A 24277-nucleotide genomic window follows, 5' to 3' on the forward strand; every position below is an offset into this window, starting at 1 on the left:
CCAAATAATTGCTATTAGTCTGTTCTTTACTAGTATCTAAAAGTCTTGGTTTTTATGGGTTTCAGATACCTCATAATGACTAGTAATTTATTATGGTTGTTGTAATCAGCTGACTCTAGTTGTATAGCAAAATATGGTGGAGAATGAAAATAATTGCTTAGGTGATTACTACCCATCTTTCCACATTCTATGTGACTGGCATTATGGTAAACACTAATAATAGATACAAAAGTGAAAACATATAGATCTGGCCCTTGAGGAGGATCTCATGGTTAATGGAGTACATAGACAGATAAATAATTGTATGCAGTATTGTACTTGTTCTAATTTTTTTTCAATATCTGGGCAAACTTCTTGAAAAATAGTATGGTTTCATTTTTTCTCACTCCTATTTACTTCATAGCCTACTGTAGTAGGACTTTTTTCTTTTACTACTTAGAAATTTCAAATATAGTTCCATATTGTCAAATCTAATGGAAATTTTTGCCTGATTTATCTTTAATTTGGCAAAATTATTCATTTTCCTGTTAACAACTTATTTTGTTCATATTCAAGAATAACATAAAATTTTTAAGTATATTTAGTCAATAGAAACCCAGTGTTCATCTTTCCAGTGGTATAGGTAGAATCATACTATGTGTGCTCTTTTTTTTTTTTTTAAAGATTTTATTTATTTATTTGACAGAGAGAAATCACAAGTAGGCAGAGAGGCAGGCAGAGAGAGAGGAGGAAGCAGGCTCCCTGCTGAGCAGAAAGCCCGATGTGGGGCTTGAACCCAGGACCTGGGATCATGACCTGAGCCGAAGGCAGCGGCTTAACCCACTGAGCCACCCAGGCGCTCCTATGTGTGCTCTTTTATGACTTCCATGTAACCTACAGACATTTCCATGTCATTAGATACTCTTATTTAATATAGTTTTTGTGGTTTTATTATAAATTATTTATCTAATTATATGTGGCTTTTATAATTTATCTATTGCTTTAATGATGGAAGATTATTTCCATTTTTGCTATTGTAAATGGTGCTAAAGTTAATACATCTTTGAAAACGTGATTTTTTTTCCAGAATCTTTTTTTTAAAGATTTTATTTATTTGAGAGAGAGAGAGTGAGAGAAAGAGAGCATAAGAGGAGAGAGGTCAGCAGGAGAAGCAGATTACCTGCCAAGCAGGGAGCCTGACGCAGGACTTGATCTTGGGACTCTAGGATCATGACGTGAGCTAAAGGCAGTCGCCCAACTGAGCCACCCAGGCGCCCTATGATTATTTCTCTAGGATGGATGTCTAGTGTGAAATAACTGAGTCAAAGGATATATAAAACTCTAAGGAAACAGTGCTTTCAGTAGATGGTATAGTCATTTATACTTCCATCATTAGCCATTTCTCTGTATTCCAGCACTGGATATTATAATAAATTATTGTTATTATTACATTTAAATAGTTGTTGGGGTGCCTGGGTGGCCCAGTCGGTTAAGCATCTACTTTTGCCTCAGGTCATGATCCTGGGTCCTGCGATCCAGGCTACCTGCTCAGGAGGGAGTCTTCTTCCCCACTTCCCTCTCTCCCTCCCCCTTGCACACATGTACACACATGCACTCTATCTCTCAAGTAAATAGGTAAAATCTTTAAAAATAAATGGTTGTCACATTTCTTGTTTAAAATGTACTTTATTTTAAAAATTTGAACTGCTTTGATTTTTACTGAAGTAAGTATATTTTCTTACTATATTATGTTAGTCACCATACAGTACTTCATTAGTCCTTGATATCATGTTCCATGATTCATTGTTTGCATATAACACCCAGTGCTCATTGCAATATGTGCCCTCCTTAATACCCATCACCAGCCAATGCATCCCCCTACCTTCCTCCCTTCTGAAACCCTCAGTTTATTTCCCAGAGTGCATAGTCTTTCATGGTTCGTCTCCCCCTTTAATTTCCCTCCCTTCATTTTTCCCTTCCTTCTCCTAATGTCCTCCATGCTATTCCATATCTTCCACATATAAGTGAAATCATATAATAGTTGTCTTTCTCTGCTTGACTTATTTCACTTAGTTTAGTCCCCTTCATTCCTTCCATGTCAATGCAAGTGGTGGGTATTCTTCCTTTTTGATGACTGAGTAATATTCCATTGCATATATGGATCACATCTTCTTTATCCATTCATCTGTTGAAGGGCTTCTCGGCTCCTTCCACAGTTTGGCTATTGTGGACATTGCTGCTATGAACATTGGGGTGCATATGCCCCTTCTTTTCACTACATCTGTGCCTTTGGGTCTAAATACCCAGTAGTGGGATTGCTGGGTCATTGGTTAGCTCTACTTTTAGCTTTCTGAGGAACCTCCGTACTGTTTTCCACAGTGGCTTTACCAATTTGCATTCCCGCCAACAGTGTAAGAGGGTTCCCCTTTCTCCATATTGTCTCCAACATTTGTTGTTTCCTGCCTTGTTAATTTTTTCCATTCTAACTGGTGTAAGGTGGTATCTCAGTGTGGTTCTGATTTGAATTTCCCTGATGGCTAATGATATTGGACATTTTTTCATGTGTCTGTTAGCCATTCATATATCTGGTTTGGAGAAGTGTCTGTTCATGTCCTCTGCCCATTTTTTGACTAGATTATTTGTTTTTTGGGTTGTTGAGTTTGAGAAGTTCTTGTCATTTGCAAATATCCTCTCTCATTCCATGGATTGCCTCTTTATTTTGTTGACTATTTCCTTTGCTGTGCAGAAGCTTTTTATCTTGATGAAGTCTCAGTGTTCATTTTTGCTTTTGTTTCGCTTGAAAGAAGAGGAACCTCCATATTGTTTTCCACAGTGGCTGCGCCAGCTTGCACTCCCACCAACAGTGTAGGAGGGTTCCCCTTTCTCCACATCCTCGCCAACACCTGTCATTTCCTTACTTGTTAATTTTAGCCATTCTGACTGGTGTGAGGTGGTATCTCACTGTGGTTTTGATTTGTATTTCACTGATGCCGAGTGATGTGGAGCACTTTTTCATGTGTCTGTTGGCCATCTGGATGTCTTCTTTGCAGAAATGTCTGTTCATGTCCTTTGCCCATTTCTTGTTTAGATTATTTGTTCTTTGGGTGTTGAGTTTGAGAAGTTCTTTACAGATTTTGGATACTAGCCCTTTATCTGATATGTCATTTGCAAATATCTTCTCCCATTCTGTCAGTTGTCTTTTGGTTTTGTTGACTCTTTCCCTTGGTGTGCAAAAAAGCTTTTTATCTCGATGAAGTCCTAGTAGTTCATTTTTGCCCTTGCTTCCCTTGCCTTTGGTGATGTTTTTAGGAAGAAGTTGTTGTGGCTGAGGTTGAAGAGGTTGCTGCCTGTGTTCTCCTCAAGGATTTTGATGGATTCCTGTTTCACATTGAGGTCTTTCATCCATTTTGAGTCTATTTTTGTGTGTGTGTAAGGAAATGGTCCACTTTCATTCTTCTTCATGTGGCTGTCCCAGTTTTCCCAACACCATTTGTTGAAGAGACAGTCTTTTTTCCATTGGACATTCTTTCCTGCTTTGTCGAAGATTAGTTGACCATAGAGTTGAGGGTCTATTTCTGGGCTCTCTGTTCTGTTCCATTGATCTATGAGTCTGTTTTTCTGCCAGTACCATACTGTCTTGATGATTACAGCTTTGTAATAGAGCTTGAAGTCTGGAATTGTGATGCTACCAACTTTGGCTCTCTGTTTCAACATTCCTCTGGCTATTTGGGGTCTTTTCTGGTTCCATATAAATTTTAGGATTATTTGTTCCATTTCTTTGAAAAAAAAATTGATGGTTTTTTGATAGGGATTGCATTAAATGTGTAGATTGCTTTAGGTAGCATAGACATTTTCACAATATTTGTTCTTCCAGTCCATGAGCATGGAACATTTTTCCATTTCTTTGTGTCTTCCTTGGTTTCTTTCATGAGTACTTTACAGTTTTCTGAGTACAGATTCTTTGCCTCTTTGGTTAGGTTTATTCCTAGGTATGTAAAGGTTTTGGGGGCAGTTGTAAATGGGATTGACTCCTTAATTTCTCTTTCTTCTGTCTTGCTGTTGGTGTATAGAAATGCAGCTGATTTCTGTGCATTGATTTTATATCCTGACACTTTACTGAACTCCTGTATGAGTTCTAGCAGTTTTGGAGTGGAGTCTTTTGGGTTTCCCACATAAAGTATCATATCACGTGCAAAGAGTGAGAGTTTGACTTCTTCTTTGCTAATTCGGATGCCTTTAATTTCTTTTTGTTGTCTGATTGCTGAGGCTAGGACTTCTAGTACTATGTTAAATAGCAGTGGTGATAGTGGACAGCCCTGCCATGTTCCTGACCTTAGGGGAGAAGCTCTCAGTTTTTCCCCATTGAGAATTATATTCACTGTGGGTTTTTCATAGATGGCTTTGATGATATTGAGGTATGTACCCTCTATCCCTACACTTCGAAGAGTTTTATCAAGAAAGGATGCTGTACTTTGTCAAATGCTTTTTCAGCATCTATTGAGAGTATCATATGGTTCTTGTTCTTTCTTTTATTAATGTATTGTATCACATTGATTATTTTGAGGATGTTGAACCAAACTTGCAGCCCAGGAATAAATCCTACTTGGTCGTGGTGAATAATCCTTTTAATGTACTTTTAGATCCTATTGACTAGTATTTTGGTGAGAATTTTCGCATCTGTGTTCCTCAAGGATATTGGTCTATAATTCTCTTTTTTGATGGGGTCTTTGTCTGGTTTTGGGATCAAGGTAATGCTGGCCTCATAAAATGAGTTTGGAAGTTTTCCTTCCATTTCTATTTTTTTGGAACAGTTTCAGGAGAATAGGTATTAATTCTTTTTTAAATGTTTGGTAGAATTCCCCTGGGAAGCTGTCTGACCCTGGGTTCTTGTTTGTCGGGAGATTTTTTTTTTTGAAGATTTTATTTATTTATTTGACAGAGAGAGATCACAAGTAGGCAGAGAGGAAAGGTGGGGAGCAGACTCCCTGCTGAGCAGAGAGCCCGATGCAGGACTCGATCCCAGGATCCTGAGATCATGACCTGAGCTGAAGGCAGAGGCTTAACCCACTGAGCCACCCAGGTGCTCCAGGTTGGGAGATTTTTGATGACTGTTTCAGTCTCCTTACTGGTAATGGGTCTGTTCACGTTTTCTGTATCTTCCTGGTTCAGTTTTGGTAGTTTATACGTCTCTAGGAATGCACCCATTTCTTCCAGATTGTCAAATTTCCTGGCGTATATTTGCTCATAATATGTTCTTGTAATTATATTTCTTTGGTGTTGGTTGTGATCTCTCCTTTTTCATTCATGATTTTATTTATTTGGGTTTTTTCTCTTTTCTTTTTGATAAGTCTGGCTAGGGGTTTATCAATCTTATTAATTCTTTCAAAGAACCAGCTCCTAGTTTCGTTGATTTGTTCTACTGTTCTTTTGGTTTCAATTGCATTGATTTCTGTTCTTTTTATTATTTCTCTTCTCCTGCTAGGTTTAGGCTTTCTTTGCTGTTCTTTCTCCAGCTCCTTTAGGTGTAGGGTTAGGTTGTGTACTTGCGACCTTTCTTGTTTATTGAGAAAGGCCTATATATTTTATTGAGAAAGGCTATATACTTTCCTCTCAGGACTGCCTTTGCTGTGTCCCACAGATTTTGAACAATTGTGTCTTCATTTTCATTTGTTTCCATGAATTTTTTGAATTCTTTAATTTATTGGTTGACCTATTCATTCTTTAGTAGGATGCTTTTTAGCCTTCATGTATTTGAGTTCTTTCCAACTTTCTCTTGTGATTGAGTTCTAGTTTCAGAGCATCGTGGTCTGAAAATATGCAGGGAATGATGCCAATCTTTTGGTACTGGCTGAGACCTGATTTATGATCCAGGATGTGATCTATTCTGAAGAATGTTCCATCTTCTCTAGTGAAGAATGTGTATTCTGTTGCTTTGGGATGGAATGTTCTGAATATATCGTGATGTCCATCTTGTCCAGTGTGTCCTTTAAGGCCTTTACTTCCTTGTTGATCTTTTGCTTGGATTATCTGTCCATTTCAGTGAGGGGGTGTTAAAGTCCCCTACTATTATTGTATTATTGTCGATGTGTTTCTTTGATTTTGTTATTAATTGGTTTATATAGTTGGCTGCTCCTATGTTAGGGGCATAGATATTTAAAATTGTTAGATCTTCTTGTTGGGAAGCACTTTAAGTATGATGTAGTGACCTTCCTCATCTCTTATTATAGTCTTTGGCTTAAAATCTAATTTATCTGTTATAAGGATTGCCACCCCAGCTTTCTTTTGATGTCCATTGGCATGATAAATGGTTTTCTACCCCCTCACCTTAAATCTGGAGGTGTCTTTGGGTCTAAAATGAGTTTCTTGTAGGTAGCACATTGATGGGTTCTGTTTTTTTTTTTTATTCCTTCTGATACCCTATGTCTTTTGATTGGGGCATTTAGCCCATTAACATTCAGGGTAACTATTGAAAGATATGAATTAATGCCATTGTATTGCCTGTAAGGTGACTGTTACTGTATATTGTCTCTCTTCCTTTCTGGTCTACTATTTTTAGGCTCTCTCTTTGCTTAGAGGACCCCTTTCAATATTTTCTGTAGGGCTAGTTTGGTGTTTGCAAATTCTTTTAATTTTTGTTTGTCCTGGAAGCTTTTTATCTCTCTATTTTCAATGATAGCCTAGCTGGATATAGTATTCTTGGCTACATATTTTTCTCATTTAGTGCTCTGAATATATCATGCCAGTTCTTTCTGGCCTGCCAGGTCTCTCTGGATAAGTCTGCTGTCAGTCTAATATTTCTACCATTGTATGTTACAGACTTCTTGTCCGAGCTGCTTTCAGGATTTTCTCTTTGTCACTAAGACTTGTAAGTTTTACTATTTGATGATGGTGTGTGGACCTATTTTTATTGATTTTAGGGGGGCGATTCTCTGTGCCTCCTGGGTTTTGATGCTTGTTCCCTTTGCCATATTAGGGAAATTCTCTACTATAATTCGGTCCAATATACCTTCTGCCCCCTCTCTCTTACTTCTTCTTCTGGAATCCCAATTATTCTAATATTGTTTCGTCTTATGGTATCACTTATCTCTCGAATTCTCCCCTCGTGGTCCAGTAGTTGTTTGTCTCTTTTGCTCAGCTTCTTTATTCTCTATCACTAATTCTCTCTTTTGCCTAATTTATCCTAGCAGTAAGAGCCTCCATTTTTTATTGCACCTCATTAATAGCTTTTTTTATTTCAGCTTGGTTAGATTTTAGTTCTTTTATTTCTCTAGAAAGGGCTTTTATTTCTCCAGACAGGGTTTCTCTAATATCTTCCATGCCTTTTTTGAGCCCAGCTAGCACCTTGAGAATCGTCGTTCTGAACTGTATTTCTGACATATTCCAATGTCTGTAGTGATTAGGTCCTTAGCCATCGGTACTGCCTCTTGTTCCTTTTTTTGTGGTGAGTTTTTCCGCCTTGTCATTTTATCCAGATAAGAATGTATGAATGAGAGAATACATACTAAAAGATGGCAAAGACCTCAGAAAAAAGTATGCTAACCAAATCAGAAAAGACCCAAAACCAGGGGGAGAAGAAAGGAGGAAAAAAATAAAAATTAAAAAATAAAAAATTATATATATATATATATATATATATATATATATATATATATATTAGACTAGTGAATAGAACAGAGCCACGCACTTGATGTTGGGTGTATTTTGGTCTCTTAGAAGAAACTACCTTCCTAAATTTTAAAGAAAGAAAAACATATATATACAAAAATAAGGGTAAACATGATTAGGGGATGAAATATGACTATAAAGATGAAAATTTAAAAAAGAATTCTAAAAAAGGAATTGATAAGTTGGTTGGAAAAAAAAAGAGGAGGGATTGTGCTCAGGCTGGAGACTAGACACACTAGTCATGTGCTAGATTAGGGTATATTTTGATCTATTAGAAGAAATTGTATCCCAAAATTTTTTAGGAAAAAAACACCTATATGTATACAAAAAATAAGGTTAAATACAATGAAAGCATAAAATATGACTATAACAATGAATGTTTAAAATGATATTTTTAAGAAAGATATTGTTAAGATAAACTAGTTAGAAAACATTGAAAGAGGAAAGAGGAAAAATTTAAAAAACAGAATAAGAAAAAATACAATTAAAAAACATTTAACTTTGCAAGACTAATGGATCATGGTGAAAAAGCCATGAATTCTATGTGTTGCTTTCCCCTAGCTCTGGAGTTCTGCTCTTCTCGATAGGTGAGCTTGGTCTTGGCTGGATGTTTTGCTGATCTTCTTTGTGAGGGGCCTGTTGTAGTGATTCTTAAATGTCTTTGCCTGAGGCAAAATTGTACTGACCTTGCCAGGGACCAGGCTAAGTAATCTGCTTAGGTTCTTTCTTGGAGCTTTTTTCCCTGAATGCTTTCTGTGGAGCTTTGGAGGATGAGAATGAAAATGGCGGCCTCCCAATCTCTGCCTGGAGGAGGCAAGAGCCTGGAACCCCACTCCTCAGTGGCCCTCAGAGATAAGCAGTCAATCACTCCTGTCTCCCTGGTCACCAGCCGCACTCCCAAGCTCACCTGGCCTGTGACTGAGCATTTCTGTCTCTGGCACATGACCCTATTTGGAGTCTCCAAACCCAGCAGATTCCTGCCGTGCTGCTCCTCCCAGAGCAGGAAGTTGAGCCTCTCTGGATCTGCCCCTTGTGGGGTTCCTGTTTGAAGAGCAGTGGTCTGACGGTGCTTTGGATCACGGTTTAAGGTAACCCTGATTTGAAGGCTCATTCTTTGGCTCTGTCTCTGTAGTCGGCTTCCCTGCTCTGATACCTGGGAGCTCTGCCACACTCAGATTCCCCTGACCTTTCTGTGACCCCCGTGGGACCTGAGATCACACTGTCCCCACAATCACTCCACACCCGCTTGGCCTCTGGAGCGATGTCCGTCAGTGGAGCAAGACTTCTAAAGTTCTGATTTTGTGCTCCTTGCTCCACCACTTGCCCGGAGCCAGCCCCTCCCCCCCGCAGTCTATCTTCCATCACTTTAAATTCACTTCTCCACTCGTCCTACCTTTCAGAAAGTGGTCAATTTTCTGTTCCTAGAATTGCTGCTCTTCTTCTCTTCTATCTCCTGTTGAGTTTGTAGGTGTGGTTTGATACCTATCTAACTGAACTCCTGGGTTCTGATGTCATTTCAGGCTGCTACTTCTCTGCCATCTTGTCTCTCCCCTGTTCTTTACCCTTTTTTTCACATTGGGATAATAAACTTTTCTTAGTGATTTGTAAGCAGTCGTTAAATATCAGTACTCTATAATTCTTGAAATTCTTTTGCCCTTTGTGATAATCACCACATCTGTGTATGCTACGTTCCTGTCTCTTTGTACAAATCCTCTGTGTCAATTTTCTCCTAAATTAGGGTCTTCACCCTTGGCCTTCTGCTCCTTTTAAATTAAATTCTTGTGTGACCTTATTTGCATACACTTTAACCTTGAAATGTTTTAATATTTCTTTCCCCTGCAACTAAAACTCATTAATCCATCTTCCTGTCAAAGCAGTGGTTAGTTTCAGAGCAGGCATAAAGCCCAATTACTAACCAGGTTATATGAAGATAAGGATTGCTCACCACAGCTTCAGAAATTAACAAATGACTCAGGCATTGAGTCTGAAATGTACTTTCAGCACTATTATCTCTTAAACATTTATTTGCTCTTTGTTTAAAAATTGTCAGCCCTTGCTAATCTAAGCCAACCATTACTTTGCTACTCCTTGGCTATTATGTAGCACAACTCAAAAGAGCTGTCATATATATCTAGGCATAGTTCTGAAAAATAGGATGGTTAATAATGATAGTGAGAAATTCAGTTTCTCTGCCAAAATCAATTTTATTTTGGACTCTTGGGAAGGTAAATAAAATAATAATTAATTGGGAGTTTAGCATATTGAAAGGTGGGAATAATCTTAAAATACTGTTACTGATAATATTTACCAATATATAAATAGAATAGTATCACTGGAATATGTAATACTGAAAAAGACAGCTTAATTATTTTTATACCTTGTCTTTAAAAGTGGTCTGTTATTGCGTTGTTTAGCCATAAAACTTGACTAGAAAGAACTTTTAATATATGTTTCTGTCATTTAAAGATTGCAGAATGGCTTTCAGATGGTGAAAGACCTGCGGTATGCCTGAAAATGGATGAGAGACATAGGCCGGTGAAACTTCGGAAAGTGGTTCTTGGATTCCCCTGCAGAAGTAACCAAACTGAATTTAAGTTTGATTTAACCCTCAACTACAAAATTGCCAGTGTTATACAAACATACTCTGATCAGAAACCCACACTTGTGGTATGGATTGTTAGTTGCTTATTTTTGAGTGTAATGTTCAGTTTTTAATAAGATCAATCCAAGAATTATTCATTTATTTTCAGTTTTGTGCAACAAGGAAAGGTGTACAACAGGCTGCTTCTGTTCTTGTGAAAGATGCTAAATTTATCATGGCTGTGGAACAGAAACAGAGGTACATTTTCTCCTTTTTTTGTTATTAGAGATGGGAAGACTTTTAGGGATTATCTAGATGAGATGAGAAAACTGGGTTTGTTCTTTCACCTTTTCAAGTTAATCAGCCTCTCTAAGCCTCAGTTTCCTTAGGTATAAATTAAGGATAAGAGTAATTTGGAAGATTAAGTGAGAGAGTGAATCTTAGTGACACTCTGATCCTATTTTCTTTATTTCTTAGCCAGTTTCTTGAAAGATTATTCATATTGCTATCTTCATTTTTTTTTAAAATCCACTTTGAATTTGGTATCTGTTGTAATCTTTCACTAAAGCTATTCTTGCTATTGATCTCTCAGGAGCCTCTAATACATTTGATCCCTCCCACCTTACTTCAAAATTCTGGACTCTGTGCTTCCGTGATCATCCTCTACCAAGTTTTTTCCTACTTTGCTGGCTGCTCATTCTCAATCCTCTTCTATGCAGCTCTGAAAGGTTGGCATTCTGGAGGTTCTATCCAAGGTTCATTCTTTCTAATTCCAGACTCCTGGGTATTTGTGTCTATCACATGGGTTCAAAGAATATATGTATGCTCGTATTTATATATGTCTGTCAGTTCCTAAATTTATAGCTCCATTCTGAACTCTAGTCTATAGTCCGTGCCTAACTGACATCTCCAATTGCATATGTTTGAGCATTTCAAACTATTAGAAACTAATAGTGATTTGAACTAAGGAGGTGACAGTGTTGATGGAGATAAAATGATATATTTGAGATATAATTAGAAGTAAAAATAAATAGGACTTGGTAATTGATTTCCTATGTGGAGGAAGGTAAGGGAGATGTCAGTGATAAACATGGCATGAACAACCAGGGAGTGCTGTATAACTAAGACGGGGAAACACTGGAAGAGGAGTTGGTTTGAGAGAACCATGATTCTATTCTGGATATATTGAATGAAAATGAATGGGATGCTATTTTGAGTTGGTGTAGACCAGGAAAAGAGACTCAATTCTCCTTTGACCACTCATGTTCTAGCAACTCCTACAAGACTTCTTTTTGCCCATCAAGCCCCCAGATTCTGTTACTAAGGTTTCTAAATCTAACATGTTCAGCTATTTTGTACTCTGGTTTCTTTAGCTTTTTATTAAATACTTCTTCTGTTATATAATGCATTCAAATAACAAAATATTTCTGTATTTTGGAATGTCTTAGTTAACTTCAGGAAGTTAATTGGTAGTATTCTTGTAATGAGAATGTTTCCTAAGCCTTTTTTTAAAGTTTCTATTTTAATCACCTGGTCTGAGCCTTTGGTTTTAATCCAGAAAACTTCTTGGCTACTTAAGGCAGTGATCAAGTATATTGGGAAAATGTATGCATCCATTAGATCATTTTGCTGGCAAAATCCTTTTCTATAATTAAATTGCAATTAATAGTTTCCATACCAGCTGGACTTGGTTTTTTAACATTCTTGATTATTAATTTTCTAAATTTTTTAAGCAAAGATGGGGTTTCACAAACCAATTGACCAGGTCATTATAAAACTAGTAATAGTATAAACGTAAACTGGAATTTTAAAAAAAGTATAGTTATGGAGTGAGGAGACAGTAAGTAGCAATGAGTAATTTGGGACCTTCTACTTGGGTGAATAAGCTAGTTGATCATGTTGGGCCATGTGACTTTTAGTCAGAAGCAGATGTGGTTGTCAAGCAATGAGCCTTATTTTCTTGCTCAAAAACTAACTCTGAAGGAAATTTTAATAAAAATGGATAGAATTCTCAAAAAAAAAAAAAAAAAAAAGGGACGCCTGGGTGGCTCAGTTGGTTAAGCAGCTGCCTTCGGCTCAGGTCATGATCCCAGCGTCCTGGGATCGAGTCCCACATCAGGCTCCTTGCTTGGCGGGGAGCCTGCTTCTCCCTCTGCCTCTGCCTGCCATTCTGTCCGCCTGTGCTCGCTCTCTCTCCCTCTCTCTCTGACAAAAAAAAAAAAAAAAAAAAAAGGATAGAATTCTTTGTGTAATAGTAGCATCATTCATATAGAACTGATTATACAACTTCCTAAGATGAATACTTAATAATTAGCATTTTGAACCTGAACCTATCTATAAGAGTAAGAAACTGAAATAGGTAACCTGAATGCAACCTTGAAACTAATTTCCATTCCATCCTCTCCCTTTTCCCCTGTTGTCTGCTGCACCCAACTTAGCTAATTTTGTTTTAGATAATCATTTTCTTATACAGAAGCATATATCATATTTCTCCTTTTCTTACTTCCCACTCTTTACCTAGTTACTCAAGGAAAATTTCTCATCTTTCATTTCATTCTTCACTCTTGTCTCTCCCTTCCCGCTTCCACCCCCCTTTTTTATTCCTGATTTTCCAGGAATGAAATGTTGGTATTAGAAACAAATGTTGGTGTTAGTAACACGCTGGGTGGTGCAGGCTGTTGAGCAACTGACTCTTGGTTTTGGCTCAGGTCATGATCTCAGGGTCGTGGGATGGAGCCCCCCGTCAGGCTCTGAGTCTTAGGATTTAGGATTCTCCCTCTCTCCTGCCCATTCCCCACTGTTCTCTCTCTCAAATAAAGAAATCAGTCTTAAAAAAGAAAAAGGACAGAAACAGTGTGAAGTTAGGGACCATGATTTGGATTTCACTGCTTCCACTTTATTAGCCGTGTACCATTGGGCACATTACTTTTTTCAGTTTCAGTTTCTTAATCAAGGGTGGGATAACATGAGAATTGACTATCATATTACCATATTATTACCATTTTGGCTAATTTCACTTAGCAACATGGCTGCTAACTTCATCCATGTTGAAAAAGGCAGAATTTCCTTTTTTTTAAAGACTGAATAATATTCCATTGTGTGTGTTTGTGTGTGTCTGTGTGTGAAGGTGTGTATCAGATGTTCTTTATCTATTCATCTGTCTCTGTTTATATATAAACATATATGTTTATATATGTTGGCTATTCTGAATAATTTTGCAACTCACCTAGGAGTACAGGTATCTCTTTGAGATACTGATTTTGTTTCCTTTGGATATAACCCAGAAGTGGAATTGCTGGATAATGTGATAGTTCTGCTTTTAATTTTTTTGAGGAATCTTCATATTGTTTTCCATAGTGGTCCATATTAGTTTACTATTCCCACCAACAGTGCACAAGGGCTCTCTTTTCTCTACATCCTCACCAGCATTTGTTATTTCCTGTCATTTTCATACTAGCCATTCTAACAGCTGTGAGATAATTTTGACTTCATTTATCCCTGATGATTAGTGATGTGGAGCATCTTTTCATGTATTCTTGGTCATTTGTACAAATTTACTGGAAAAACGTTTATTTAGGTCATTTGCCCATTTTTAACTTGTTTCTTGTTTTGCTGAGTTATAAATTTAGGGACTTCTGAATATGAAAGGTAGGTATTCTCTACTTCTTAAAGGTGATTTTTGAACAACGGTATTGTGAAAATATTCTAATATCTGTAGCTTCAAAATGATTAATAAACTACGTTTTTATGTTAAAATGATTAATAAACTATGTTTTTATGTTAATAATTTATGGTATTTTTAAAATAGGTTACAGAAGTGTGCATATTCCATAAGAGATTTGAAACTGAGAGGTAAGTTTAGAGATTATTTCTGAATAGGATTTTCAGCCATACATAAAAGGAGTCAATTATGTATGAAATGTTAACAGATGATACATTTCTATTACAGATATCTTAATACATGGTGTTGCTTATCATCATGCTGGTATGGAGCTGTCAGATAGAAAAGTAGTTGAAGGAGCTTTCACTATTGGAGATCTACCAGTTCTTTGTAAGTAAAACATATTCTTGTGCCTATTTTAAGATATTTTGGAAAACTGTTTGTTAAGAGAAAAAAAAAGCTCGAGTATTCAGACTCATTTCTGCTTTTCTTCTACGAATCTAAAATTATGTAATTACCCATACTTACACATGTTGCAGTAAACTCTGGCAGTTTTGGTTATCATGCTACTGAATAGTGCTACCTGAAGAGTAAGAATTTAATAGTTTTTTGTTTCTGTTTTTGTTTTTTAAAGATTGTTTATTTATTTATTTGACAGAGAAGGATCACAAGTAGGCAGAGAGGCAGGCAAAGAAAGAGGGGGAAGCAGGCTCCCTGCTGAGCAGAGAGCCTGATGCGGGGCTCAATCCCAGGACCCTGAGACTATGACCTGAGCCGAAGGCAGAGGCTTACCCCACTGTGCCACCCAGGCACCCCAATAATTTTTTGATTTTAAGATATGTTATTATTTTACATAGTGATGTTCCTCTTTGTTTTTCCTAAATTCCCTATATGAGAGTTTTTATTATATTTATAAGAATATATATTTTATAAGAAGATCTCTAATGAAGCAATAGAGTTACATGGCTTGAAACTGTTATTTCTTAATCTGATACAGTTACTACCAGTACTTTAGCTATGGGAGTAAATTTGCCTGCTCACCTGGTAGTTATAAAATCTACGATGCATTATGCTGGAGGAATGTTTGAAGAGTACAGTGAAACAGATATTCTGCAGATGATTGGTAGAGCTGGTCGACCTCAAGTAAGTGACAATATTTTATTTTTGTAACTTGTTTTAAAATAAGGTAAAAAGCAAAAACTGTTTTTTGTGTACTTTTTGTTAAACAGATCAGCATTTCACATTCAGATTAGGTTTAAAATTAAGTGCAATAGAAAATCTGCTTTAATGGAGACATAGAAATGAAGGAGAGATGCTGCCTCTGTGCCCTCTGAGTTTCCCTAGGCTATTGGTTGGGTTGATGAATGTGTATATACCATCAAAGGTGGGTTTTTTGGTTTTGTTTTGTTTTGTTTTGTTTTGAGGTTTTTTTGGTTTTTGTTTTTTGTTCTGAATGAGGATGCTATTCACATTTTAGATGGGACAGTTTTTCATTGTTTAGGACTGTCATACATTGCAGAATGTGTAGCATCCCCAGGTCTTAAGGCAAAATGCCAATAGCGGTCCCCAGGTATTGTGACAATTAAAAACTAGCCTATATACTTTAAGAAACATGTCCTACTCTAGCAAATATTTAAATAAAGAAGTCATTCTTATAGTTACTAGGGGAATATTTAGGAAGATTATCTTTTCAAAGAATGTCAAAATATTATATAAATCATAGTTTTTATAAGATCAATTAGATTATATGTAAACTACACCAAATCTTAGAACTTTTATCCAGTTGCCTAAGTTTGTTTTGATTTTACTGTTACCAAAATTATGTTACATTGAAACTAAAGTAATATTTTTACATCTATACTCTTGGAAGGTTTTAAATTAAATTTTCAGTGAACATTCAAATTCAGAAACATTTTTAAGGCGTTTTTGACCTGTTGTTTAAGACAGGCACTGCTTAATATAAAATGAAATTTATGAATTCTTAAAGAGGACTGGTATCAACATGTACTCTTTTTTACTACATTTCTCTGTATGTGTGTGTGTTTATTTATTTATTTTTTTTTTCCAGTTTGACACTACAGCTACTGCAGTTATTATGACTCGGTTAAGTACAAAAGAGAAATATATTCAGATGTTAGCTTGTAGTGACACTATAGAAAGCAGGTAATACAAAAAATATTCTAAAATGTTGTTAACACTGCTAACATTTTTCCTATTCACATATTAAAAGCAAATTTGATTAGATTGTCTAAGACCATTGTCTTATAACTTTTTAATAATCTAAACAGAAAGTTTGTGTCCTTTTAAGAAGCTAAGAGTTAAAAAGGACAGCGTAATATTTTTATTCACTAGTTTCCTAGCATGTGGTAGTATGTATCCTTGTTATAAAAGGCCAAATTAGTAATAAGACTAAAACATCTTTTTACATCTTTAAAATTTGTTTAATAATAGATAGCAATCTGGAACCTTTAGTAAAGTATATGATTATAATACTCTGAGAGAATATTCAGTCTCTACTCTTTTTAAGTAATGTCTTCTGGAGCCATGAGATAGAGAAAAGTCTATAATTTTTTAACAGTTGAACTGATTTTTTTAAATTATTTTCTCTTATATTTTTGAAAATTAAGTTATTTTTCATGAATTATTAATATAACAATGAGTATATTCTTTAATTATGTTTAATTATTGAATTATTCAAAATATTATTGCAGTTTTAAAAGGTAAGATTATGGCATTAAAATAAATATTACTAATACAAAGGTTTTTTTTTCCTATTAGTTTACACAGACATCTTATTGAACATTTAAATGCAGAGATAGTGTTACATACCATCACAGATGTGAATATTGCTTTGGAATGGATACGATCAACTTTGCTTTATATCAGAGCCTTGAAAAATCCATCTCATTATGGTTTGTTACTTTGATTTGAAAAAGTAAATTTTTCAAGCCAGTTGAGTCTATTTTTATACTTTTAAGTCACAGAATAGATTATAGACAGCAATAGGTAAGAGAAGTAAAAAGTAATAACATTCAGAAATATATTAGCAACAAGAGTAGAAAAATGTGAGAAACCTTTCTCGGTTTTACTTCTAGTCTTTTAATAAGGTTTGAAATTGGCACCATTAAATATAGACCTTTTAGAAAAAAATTAACTCGAATAAAAATAATAAAAATGCCTAAAATTATTTTTTAAAGTAAAAAGATTCTTGAATTTTTTCTGAACTAGTGTTCAAATATATATTATATAGTACTGCTATATAGTATATATATGTACTATACTATATAGTATATATAGCAGTATATAGTACTGCTGTTGCTGCTGGAATGTGCATCCTGCTTCTAAAGCTAACACACATCTGGTTATATTGCTTCTAGAAGGTTCTTTCATATGGTACATGTTATAAAGTAAAAATACTTGGAATTGCTGAATATCAAATTAAAACCTGATTTATTGCAGTATTATTCGAATGCACACAGGTTCAAAACTTTAAGCTCTCCAAGGGAAAAAAATACAGTATGCATGGTCATAGTTACACAATAAAAAAGCAAGAGATAACCAATTGTTTACAACAGTGGTTATTTTCTATAGATAGGTAAGCCTTGTTTTAACTCATTAAGCTATTTTTCCCCCTATTTAAGATTAAGTTAGACTACTCTTTTCTAATTAAGTTGGGTATAAACTGGGCCTATAAATATGAGTTAAGTCTTTTCTATTTTAACTTTTTGTGAATTTTCATAACATTTATAGGTTTTGCATCTGGATTGAACAAAGATGGAATTGAAGCAAAATTACAAGGTTGGATGCATTTCCTTATAAAAAATAATATTTTATAAATTTTAATGAAAAAAATCAGTTAGTGTGAAAGTAAGAATACTCTTTAGTAAATTATTTTTTTAAAAAAGTAAACTTGTTTCCAGAAAAAAATATATGATTTCTTTTTCACATGCAAATAAAGTTTAGCACAGGTACTTTTTTTCTGAATTAATGAATTTATTGATTCTATCAGAATATCTTCCTTTATATAATGTTAACTTTGTTTTTATTTAAAAATAACCCTCATCTTTGAAAATATTGCCAATGGATATACACTCTTCATTTTCTAGTTTAATTTTAATTGAATATATAAGCCTACCTTGATTATGGGCTTCTTATCCTTACCTGCGCTAATGATGTATTCCCATCAAATACAAGCTTAATTTTTCAGTTAATTAATAGTTCATTACCTGCCATTTCAAATATCAAAAAATTGTTGAGCGTTTATTAGGGTTAGAAAGTATTAGCTCTTCTTTGTATTGAGATTCTCTTTCAGTGAAAGAAAAAATTTAGATCCACCAAAAATATTTAGCCAATTTTGGGATACCTCACTGTCTCAATTGGTAGAGAATGCAACTCTTGATCTTGGGGCTGTGAGTTTGAGCCCCAGAGCCTCACCCTGGGTGGTACAAAGATAACTTGAAGGGGAAAAAAAAGATAAAGGAGTAGACATGCATATACGGAGGAGCACTCGTAGTGTAAACTGTAGACCTGAAAATATTTAGCCAATTTTAATTTATTCTCTACTTGGATATACACATATGGCATATTAAGATGTAGAGTTAAGGATGAAGCAGTAAAATTATCTTGACTAAAGAACAAATATATTGTTGAAACAAGGTGATAAGCAATAGCATATGTTCATAATGCTGCTATTGAGAAACAGATATATAAAATAGTTGTATTATTCTTTATTTACTGACCAATTTTGTAATGGAGTTTTTAAAACATATATTTTGATCATAATAATCAAATACACACAAGAAATCAGATAGTCCAAGATAGTCCAATATAGTCTTGCTACATTCTGATAATTGGAATGATTTAACTTTTGTTAAATTAGCAGAACCATAGTTCATATTTGCCTTATCTTTAGTCATTATGGGATAACTAGATTTTGCCTATAAAGAATAGCCAAGTTTATTATATAACTGAATTTAATATTTTGGTATCTCTGGAGGTCTGCCTTAAATCTCTTAGGAAGGATCCTTAGCATTCCTAAATTTGGTTATACTTTCTTGCTTGTAATCCTCCAGTAGTTCCCTCCTCACTCTTAGAATAAAATGCAAACTTTCACCAGAGCCCACAAATCCTCTTTAGTATCATCCTGCCTTGGCTTCATTTCTTGTTACTTTCTCCCTCTTTCACTCAGCTGTTTATAAATTGGATCTCTTGCTGTTCCTTAAATACACCAAGCTTGTTTCCACATCCGGTCCTTCCACTCTGTTCCTTATTCCTGGAACACTTCTCATATTTTTTTTTTTAAAGATTTTATTTATTTATTTGACAGAGAGATCACAAGCAGGCAGAGAGGCAGGCAGAGAGAGAGGAGGAAGCAGGCTCCCTGCTGAGCAGAGAGCCCTATGCAGGGCTCGATCCCAGGACTCTGAGATCATGACCTGAGCTGAAGGCAGCGGCTTAACCCACTGAGTCACCCAGGCGCCCCTCACTTCTCATATTTTTTACTTGTGGTCTCCGCCTTCATTTCACTCAGATCTTTGATCAAATATCAGCTCCTCAGAGAGGCCTTTCTGGACTACCTTAATTAAATCTACCTCTTCAGAGAGGATGGTAAAACAATTTCCACGATATTGTTGCTATTTTCCTTTTGTTGGAAAGGTGATATGCTTATGTTGAAAATAAGGATGAACATATCCTTACTAAATCAGATATTACATAGCTTTATATAAAAAATACATGAAAAGTTAAAATCTTTAAAAATTCTTATTTTCGGGGCACCTGGGTGGCTCAGTGGGTTAAAGCCTCTGCCTTCGGCTCAGGTCATGATCCCAGGGTCCTGGGATCGAGCCCCACATCGGGCTCTCTGCTCAGCGGGGAGCCTGCTTCCTCCTCTCTCTCTGCCTGCCTCTCTGCCTACTTGTGATCTCTGTCTGTCAAATAAATAAATAAAATCTTTAAAAAAAAATTCTTATTTTCTAGGTCCTTTCTCTAAACTTTATTTTCTTTCATAGTACATTTCAATGCCTGAAACTTTATTATTAAATTCTGTACTGATTCTTTTCTTCCATAAAATATAAGTTCTATAGAGAAGGAGCCATGTCTTGCTTACTGCTGTAAACCCAAAGCTTAGAATAGTGCTCAGTAATGTAATATAGTAAGTATTCTTCTTTGACTGTTTAACTTCTCGCATGTTAATCATGGGTAATTAAGAAAATTAGCAAAGACTTCAAAAGCCTTACTTATTAACCAAATACTTAAAAGTTTATCAAGCTGCCTAAGCAATGTTGCTTAAACTGAAGTATTTCTCCAAGAATTTTGACTGTTAAGGGTTATGTTTTTGTGAGCGGCTACTCTATTTAAGATTGAACAGGTTGGGGGTGCCTGGGTGGTTCAGTGGGTTAGGCCTCTGCCTTCAGTTCAGGTCATGATCTCAGGGTCCTGGGATCGAGCCCCGGATCGGGCTCTGCTCAGCAGGGAGCCGGCTTCCCCTTCTCTCTCTGCCTGCCTCTCTGCCTACTTGTGATCTCTCTCTCTCTCTCTCTCTCTCTGTCAAATAAATAAATAAAATATTAAAAAAAAAAAAAGATTGAACATGTTGTGGCATTCCCACTCCGTGATCTGAATTACCTACAGTCTTCTGGGCTTTATAGCATGGAACAATGGGAGTCCAGTGGGCAGCAGGCTACTATAATTGCTCTGATCTTCAGCAGTCAGTGAGAGGTGAACTTGTGTTACTTCCTGTTCAGAGGTTCCTTCCAGGTAGCAATAGTAACATGTTAATTACGCTGAAGTAAGTACTAAAAGCATCAGCTGAAATAGTCACAAGTGGTTGCCTCGAGAGTGTGGCAAACTCAGAGGAGGAAAAAGATTGGTGTTTTTTTGGACAATCTTTGTAGATCTATTTGACTCTTTATATTTTGTATGTATGTATCTTTGATAAAAGTTAAAAAAAGAAAAAGAAAAAGCAAATCACCCCACACTGGAAGTCAAATAGCAGGGTGGTTACATACAACTGGAGCAAGTAACCTAGCTTCCTATTTCTTTATTTCCTAACTTGTATATGAAATAATATTAGTACGTACCTTGTTATGTTATTATGAAAATTAAATTAAATGAGGTAATGCAAATTTTCTTTTTTTTTTAAAGAATTTTATTTATTTATTTGAGAGAGAGAGAGAGAGAGATCACAAGTAGGCAGAGAGGCAGGCAGAGAGAGAGGGGGGAAGCAGGCTCCCTGCTGAGTAGAGAGCCCGATGCGGGGCTCGATCCTAGGACCCTGAGATCACGACCTGAGCCGAAGGCAGTGGCCCAACCCACTGAGCCACCCAGGTGCCCCAAATTTTCTCATTTAAAATTAAAAGTTCCAAGTCGTAAATGTTATTTCATCACTTATTTGGTAATTTGTATTATTGTTACTATTAGATAGTACAATAGTACTATTATTGTACTATTGTTACTATTACTATTACTAATCTTTTTAGCCTCTTCACTGGCTCTTTTACTTAATGAGTTTTTCCTTACCACTTAAGTAGGGACTACAGTTTTCTCATAGCAAATATAGAGAAACAGACCTTTAGCATGTTTGATTATAAATTCTATTTTGTGCTGTTCCTTTATCTTACTAAAATAAAAATATCTTTCTTATTATTGGACAGAATTATGTTTGAAGAATCTGAATGATTTATCATCTCTGGACTTGATAAGGATGGATGAAGATGTTAATTTCAAACCAACTGGTAATTTTCCCATTAGTTAGTAAATTTAACAAATGCTTAAGGCTAAGATTAAATTTTAAAATATGTTCTATGGGGGCGCCTGGGTGGCTCAGCCGGTTATAGCCTCTGCCTTCGGCTCAGGTCATGATCCCAGCGTCCTGGGATCGAGCCCCACATCGGGCTTTCTGCTCAGCAGGGAGCCTGCTTCCTCCTCTCTTTCTCTCTCTGCTTGCCTCTCTGCCTATTTGTGATCTCTGTCTGTCAAATTAAATAAATAAATAAATAAATAAATAAATAAAATCTTTAAAATATATTCTACGAAAATTTAGATGATACTAAAATTAAATTATAATCTCAGTTGTCTCAACAGGGTATCATCATTATTAGCATGCTATATTTATGTAAGAGTCCTATTTATAAAATTATAGAACTTTTTTTAAAGATTTTTTTTCATTTATTTAATTGACAGAGAAAGCTAGAGAGGCAACACAAGCAGGGGATTGGGAGAAGAAGAAGCAGGCCTCCTGCTGAACTGGGATCCCCAGGCGGGGCTCAATCCCAGAATCCTGGGATCATGACCTGAGCTCAAGGCAGATGCTTAATGACTAAGGCACCTAGGTGCCCCTATAGAGCTTGTTTTTGACAGGTACTTTGTCTTCACTGATTCTGGTGACTTTGGGCTGAGAATTGAAATATTGAAATCTTTGGGTCACTTTAAACCTCTTAGAATTCTTGTAGGTACCCTTTTGCTAGTTATTAATTATTCAAAAACTTGTTATCCAGATGGTTACTTTGCCTCCTTTTCTCTCTCTCTTTCTCTTTTTCATTCTATTTAGAGTATAATACAAGAGACAAAGAATGGTTTGTAGTTTTTAGGACTCATGATTAGAAGTTTCTTAGGGGAAATACTGACTTCATTATTTCAAATTAATCCTTAATAGAAGGTGGGAGGTATTGAAAAGTTTTTTAAAAATCAGGATCCTATTGTTAGCATTTGACAAGTATCCTTCCATTTTTAATGCATTTTTTATACATTTGCAACCATAGTTTAGAAATGTATAATTTTGTATCATGTTTTTACTTGTATTTAATGTAAGGTTTTACATTTTTTCTTTATCTCTATTTTTTGGTCATTTTAATTACAGTGTGTCTTGGTGTGGACCTCTTCAGGTTGAATTTTTGGGAGGATCTCTGTGCCTCTTGGATCCAGATGTCTGTTTCCTTCTCCAGATTAGGGAAGTTTTCAGCTATATTTCTTCAAATAAATTGCTGCCGCCTTTTCTCCCTTTTCTTCTCAGATGCCTATAATGCAAATGTTATTACACTTTTGCTAAGTGTTGAATGGAGTCTACTGAGTTCCTTAAGACTATTCTCAGTTTGCATAATTTTCTTTCCTCTCCTTTGCTCGGCTTGGTTACTTTTTATTACTGTCTTCCAGGTTGTTAATTCATTCATCTGCTTCATCTAGCCTATTTTTTCCATCAAGTATGTTCTTAATTTCATTTATTGTGCTCTTGATCTCTGATTGGCTCTTTTCATCTATTTATATAAGATTAAGTTTTTAAAGCAATTTATTGCCCTTACTGTTAGCCCTAGATTTATAACTGTTTTTTCCTTCTCCTGTGGTCTTTTTAATAAACATAATTTTGTTTATCATTTATCTTTTATGTATTTTAGGGTGTCTCATTAGAGGGGGCATGAGAATCATTAATGTAACTTCATCTATTCTTTAGGTACTTTCTCTCTCAAGGATCTAATTCCCACTATCATTCCTTTCCTGTGGAACTTCTTGAATACACAGATACCATTCCTTCTACTCTTGAATATACCAAGTAAATGATCTATAGTGATCCTTCTCCATCATCAGTGAATACTACCTGACTAATTTTCCTATTCTTGGTAACCTTTTAGTTTTCCTCTGCTTTAATCAATTTCTCTTTGCTGACCATTTTGCTTTACTGTGGGTTTCTTGAAGTTGTAGACCTTGGACTTTCATTCCCAGTTTCTGATTATTTTCTTAAAAACATGATCTACCTTCAAGCTTTAGCTGTAGTCATTCCATAAATGAATTCAAAACTCTAAATCAAAATTCTAGTCTCTCACCTTCTTTACAAAATCTGGTGCTCAACTTTCTTTTCTCTTCTTTTCTTTTCTTTCTTTCTTTCTTTTTTTTTTTTTTTTAAGATGCCCACTGCTCAATTTTCTGTTGAAAGTCTTTATTTAGGTAAATAACACGAAACTTGACATCTAGAAGCATGTAACAGTTAATATGACGTGGAATACTGTGAAATAGAATGAACATAAAATTTGAGTTCCAAAACCTGAATTTCACTCCCAGTTCTACCACTTGCTAACTGTGACCTTATGCTCACTAAAACTTAGTTTATTCATCTACAAAACAGGAATATATTATATGTCCTACTTACATATTGGGTTGTTATGATCAAATGGAATAATCAATGTAAAAGTTTTTACTATAAATATGAGTTGTTCTTCTCTTTTGTCCAAGGTTAGAAAAATATATCTCTGTCTATATATTTGCCTGTCATTCTCAGTAGCATAACCATTTTGTCAAGCTTAAAATTATGAAATATTTGATATCTTTGGTTTCTCTTTAATTCCTGTGCCATTCCATGTCCAGGCTATACATATATATATATGTAAACACACACACACACG

The 24277-nt window shown here is 35.5% G+C and overlaps 1 protein-coding gene across 10 annotated transcripts in view; it reads left to right on the forward strand.

Annotated features, from left to right (window-relative positions):
* The window catches only part of HFM1 (helicase for meiosis 1), a 117149-nt gene that overhangs the window by 28734 nt on the left and 64138 nt on the right, over positions 1 to 24277 (forward strand). For all 10 annotated transcript variants that reach the window (XR_007126832.1, XM_047727317.1, XM_047727319.1 and 7 more), the window contains 9 exons: positions 10111 to 10311; positions 10395 to 10483; positions 14034 to 14077; positions 14175 to 14276; positions 14884 to 15029; positions 15955 to 16049; positions 16665 to 16798; positions 17637 to 17684; positions 21539 to 21619. Coding sequence is in view for 9 of the 10 variants with exons in the window: in XM_047727317.1 (XP_047583273.1) it covers positions 10111 to 10311; positions 10395 to 10483; positions 14034 to 14077; positions 14175 to 14276; positions 14884 to 15029; positions 15955 to 16049; positions 16665 to 16798; positions 17637 to 17684; positions 21539 to 21619 (940 nt within the window). In the remaining variant the exon portion in view is untranslated. The remainder of the gene's footprint in view (positions 1 to 10110; positions 10312 to 10394; positions 10484 to 14033; positions 14078 to 14174; positions 14277 to 14883; positions 15030 to 15954; positions 16050 to 16664; positions 16799 to 17636; positions 17685 to 21538; positions 21620 to 24277) is intronic.

This window comes from Lutra lutra, chromosome 4, assembly GCF_902655055.1.
Source record: "Lutra lutra chromosome 4, mLutLut1.2, whole genome shotgun sequence".
NCBI classification, from domain to species: domain Eukaryota; kingdom Metazoa; phylum Chordata; class Mammalia; order Carnivora; family Mustelidae; genus Lutra; species Lutra lutra.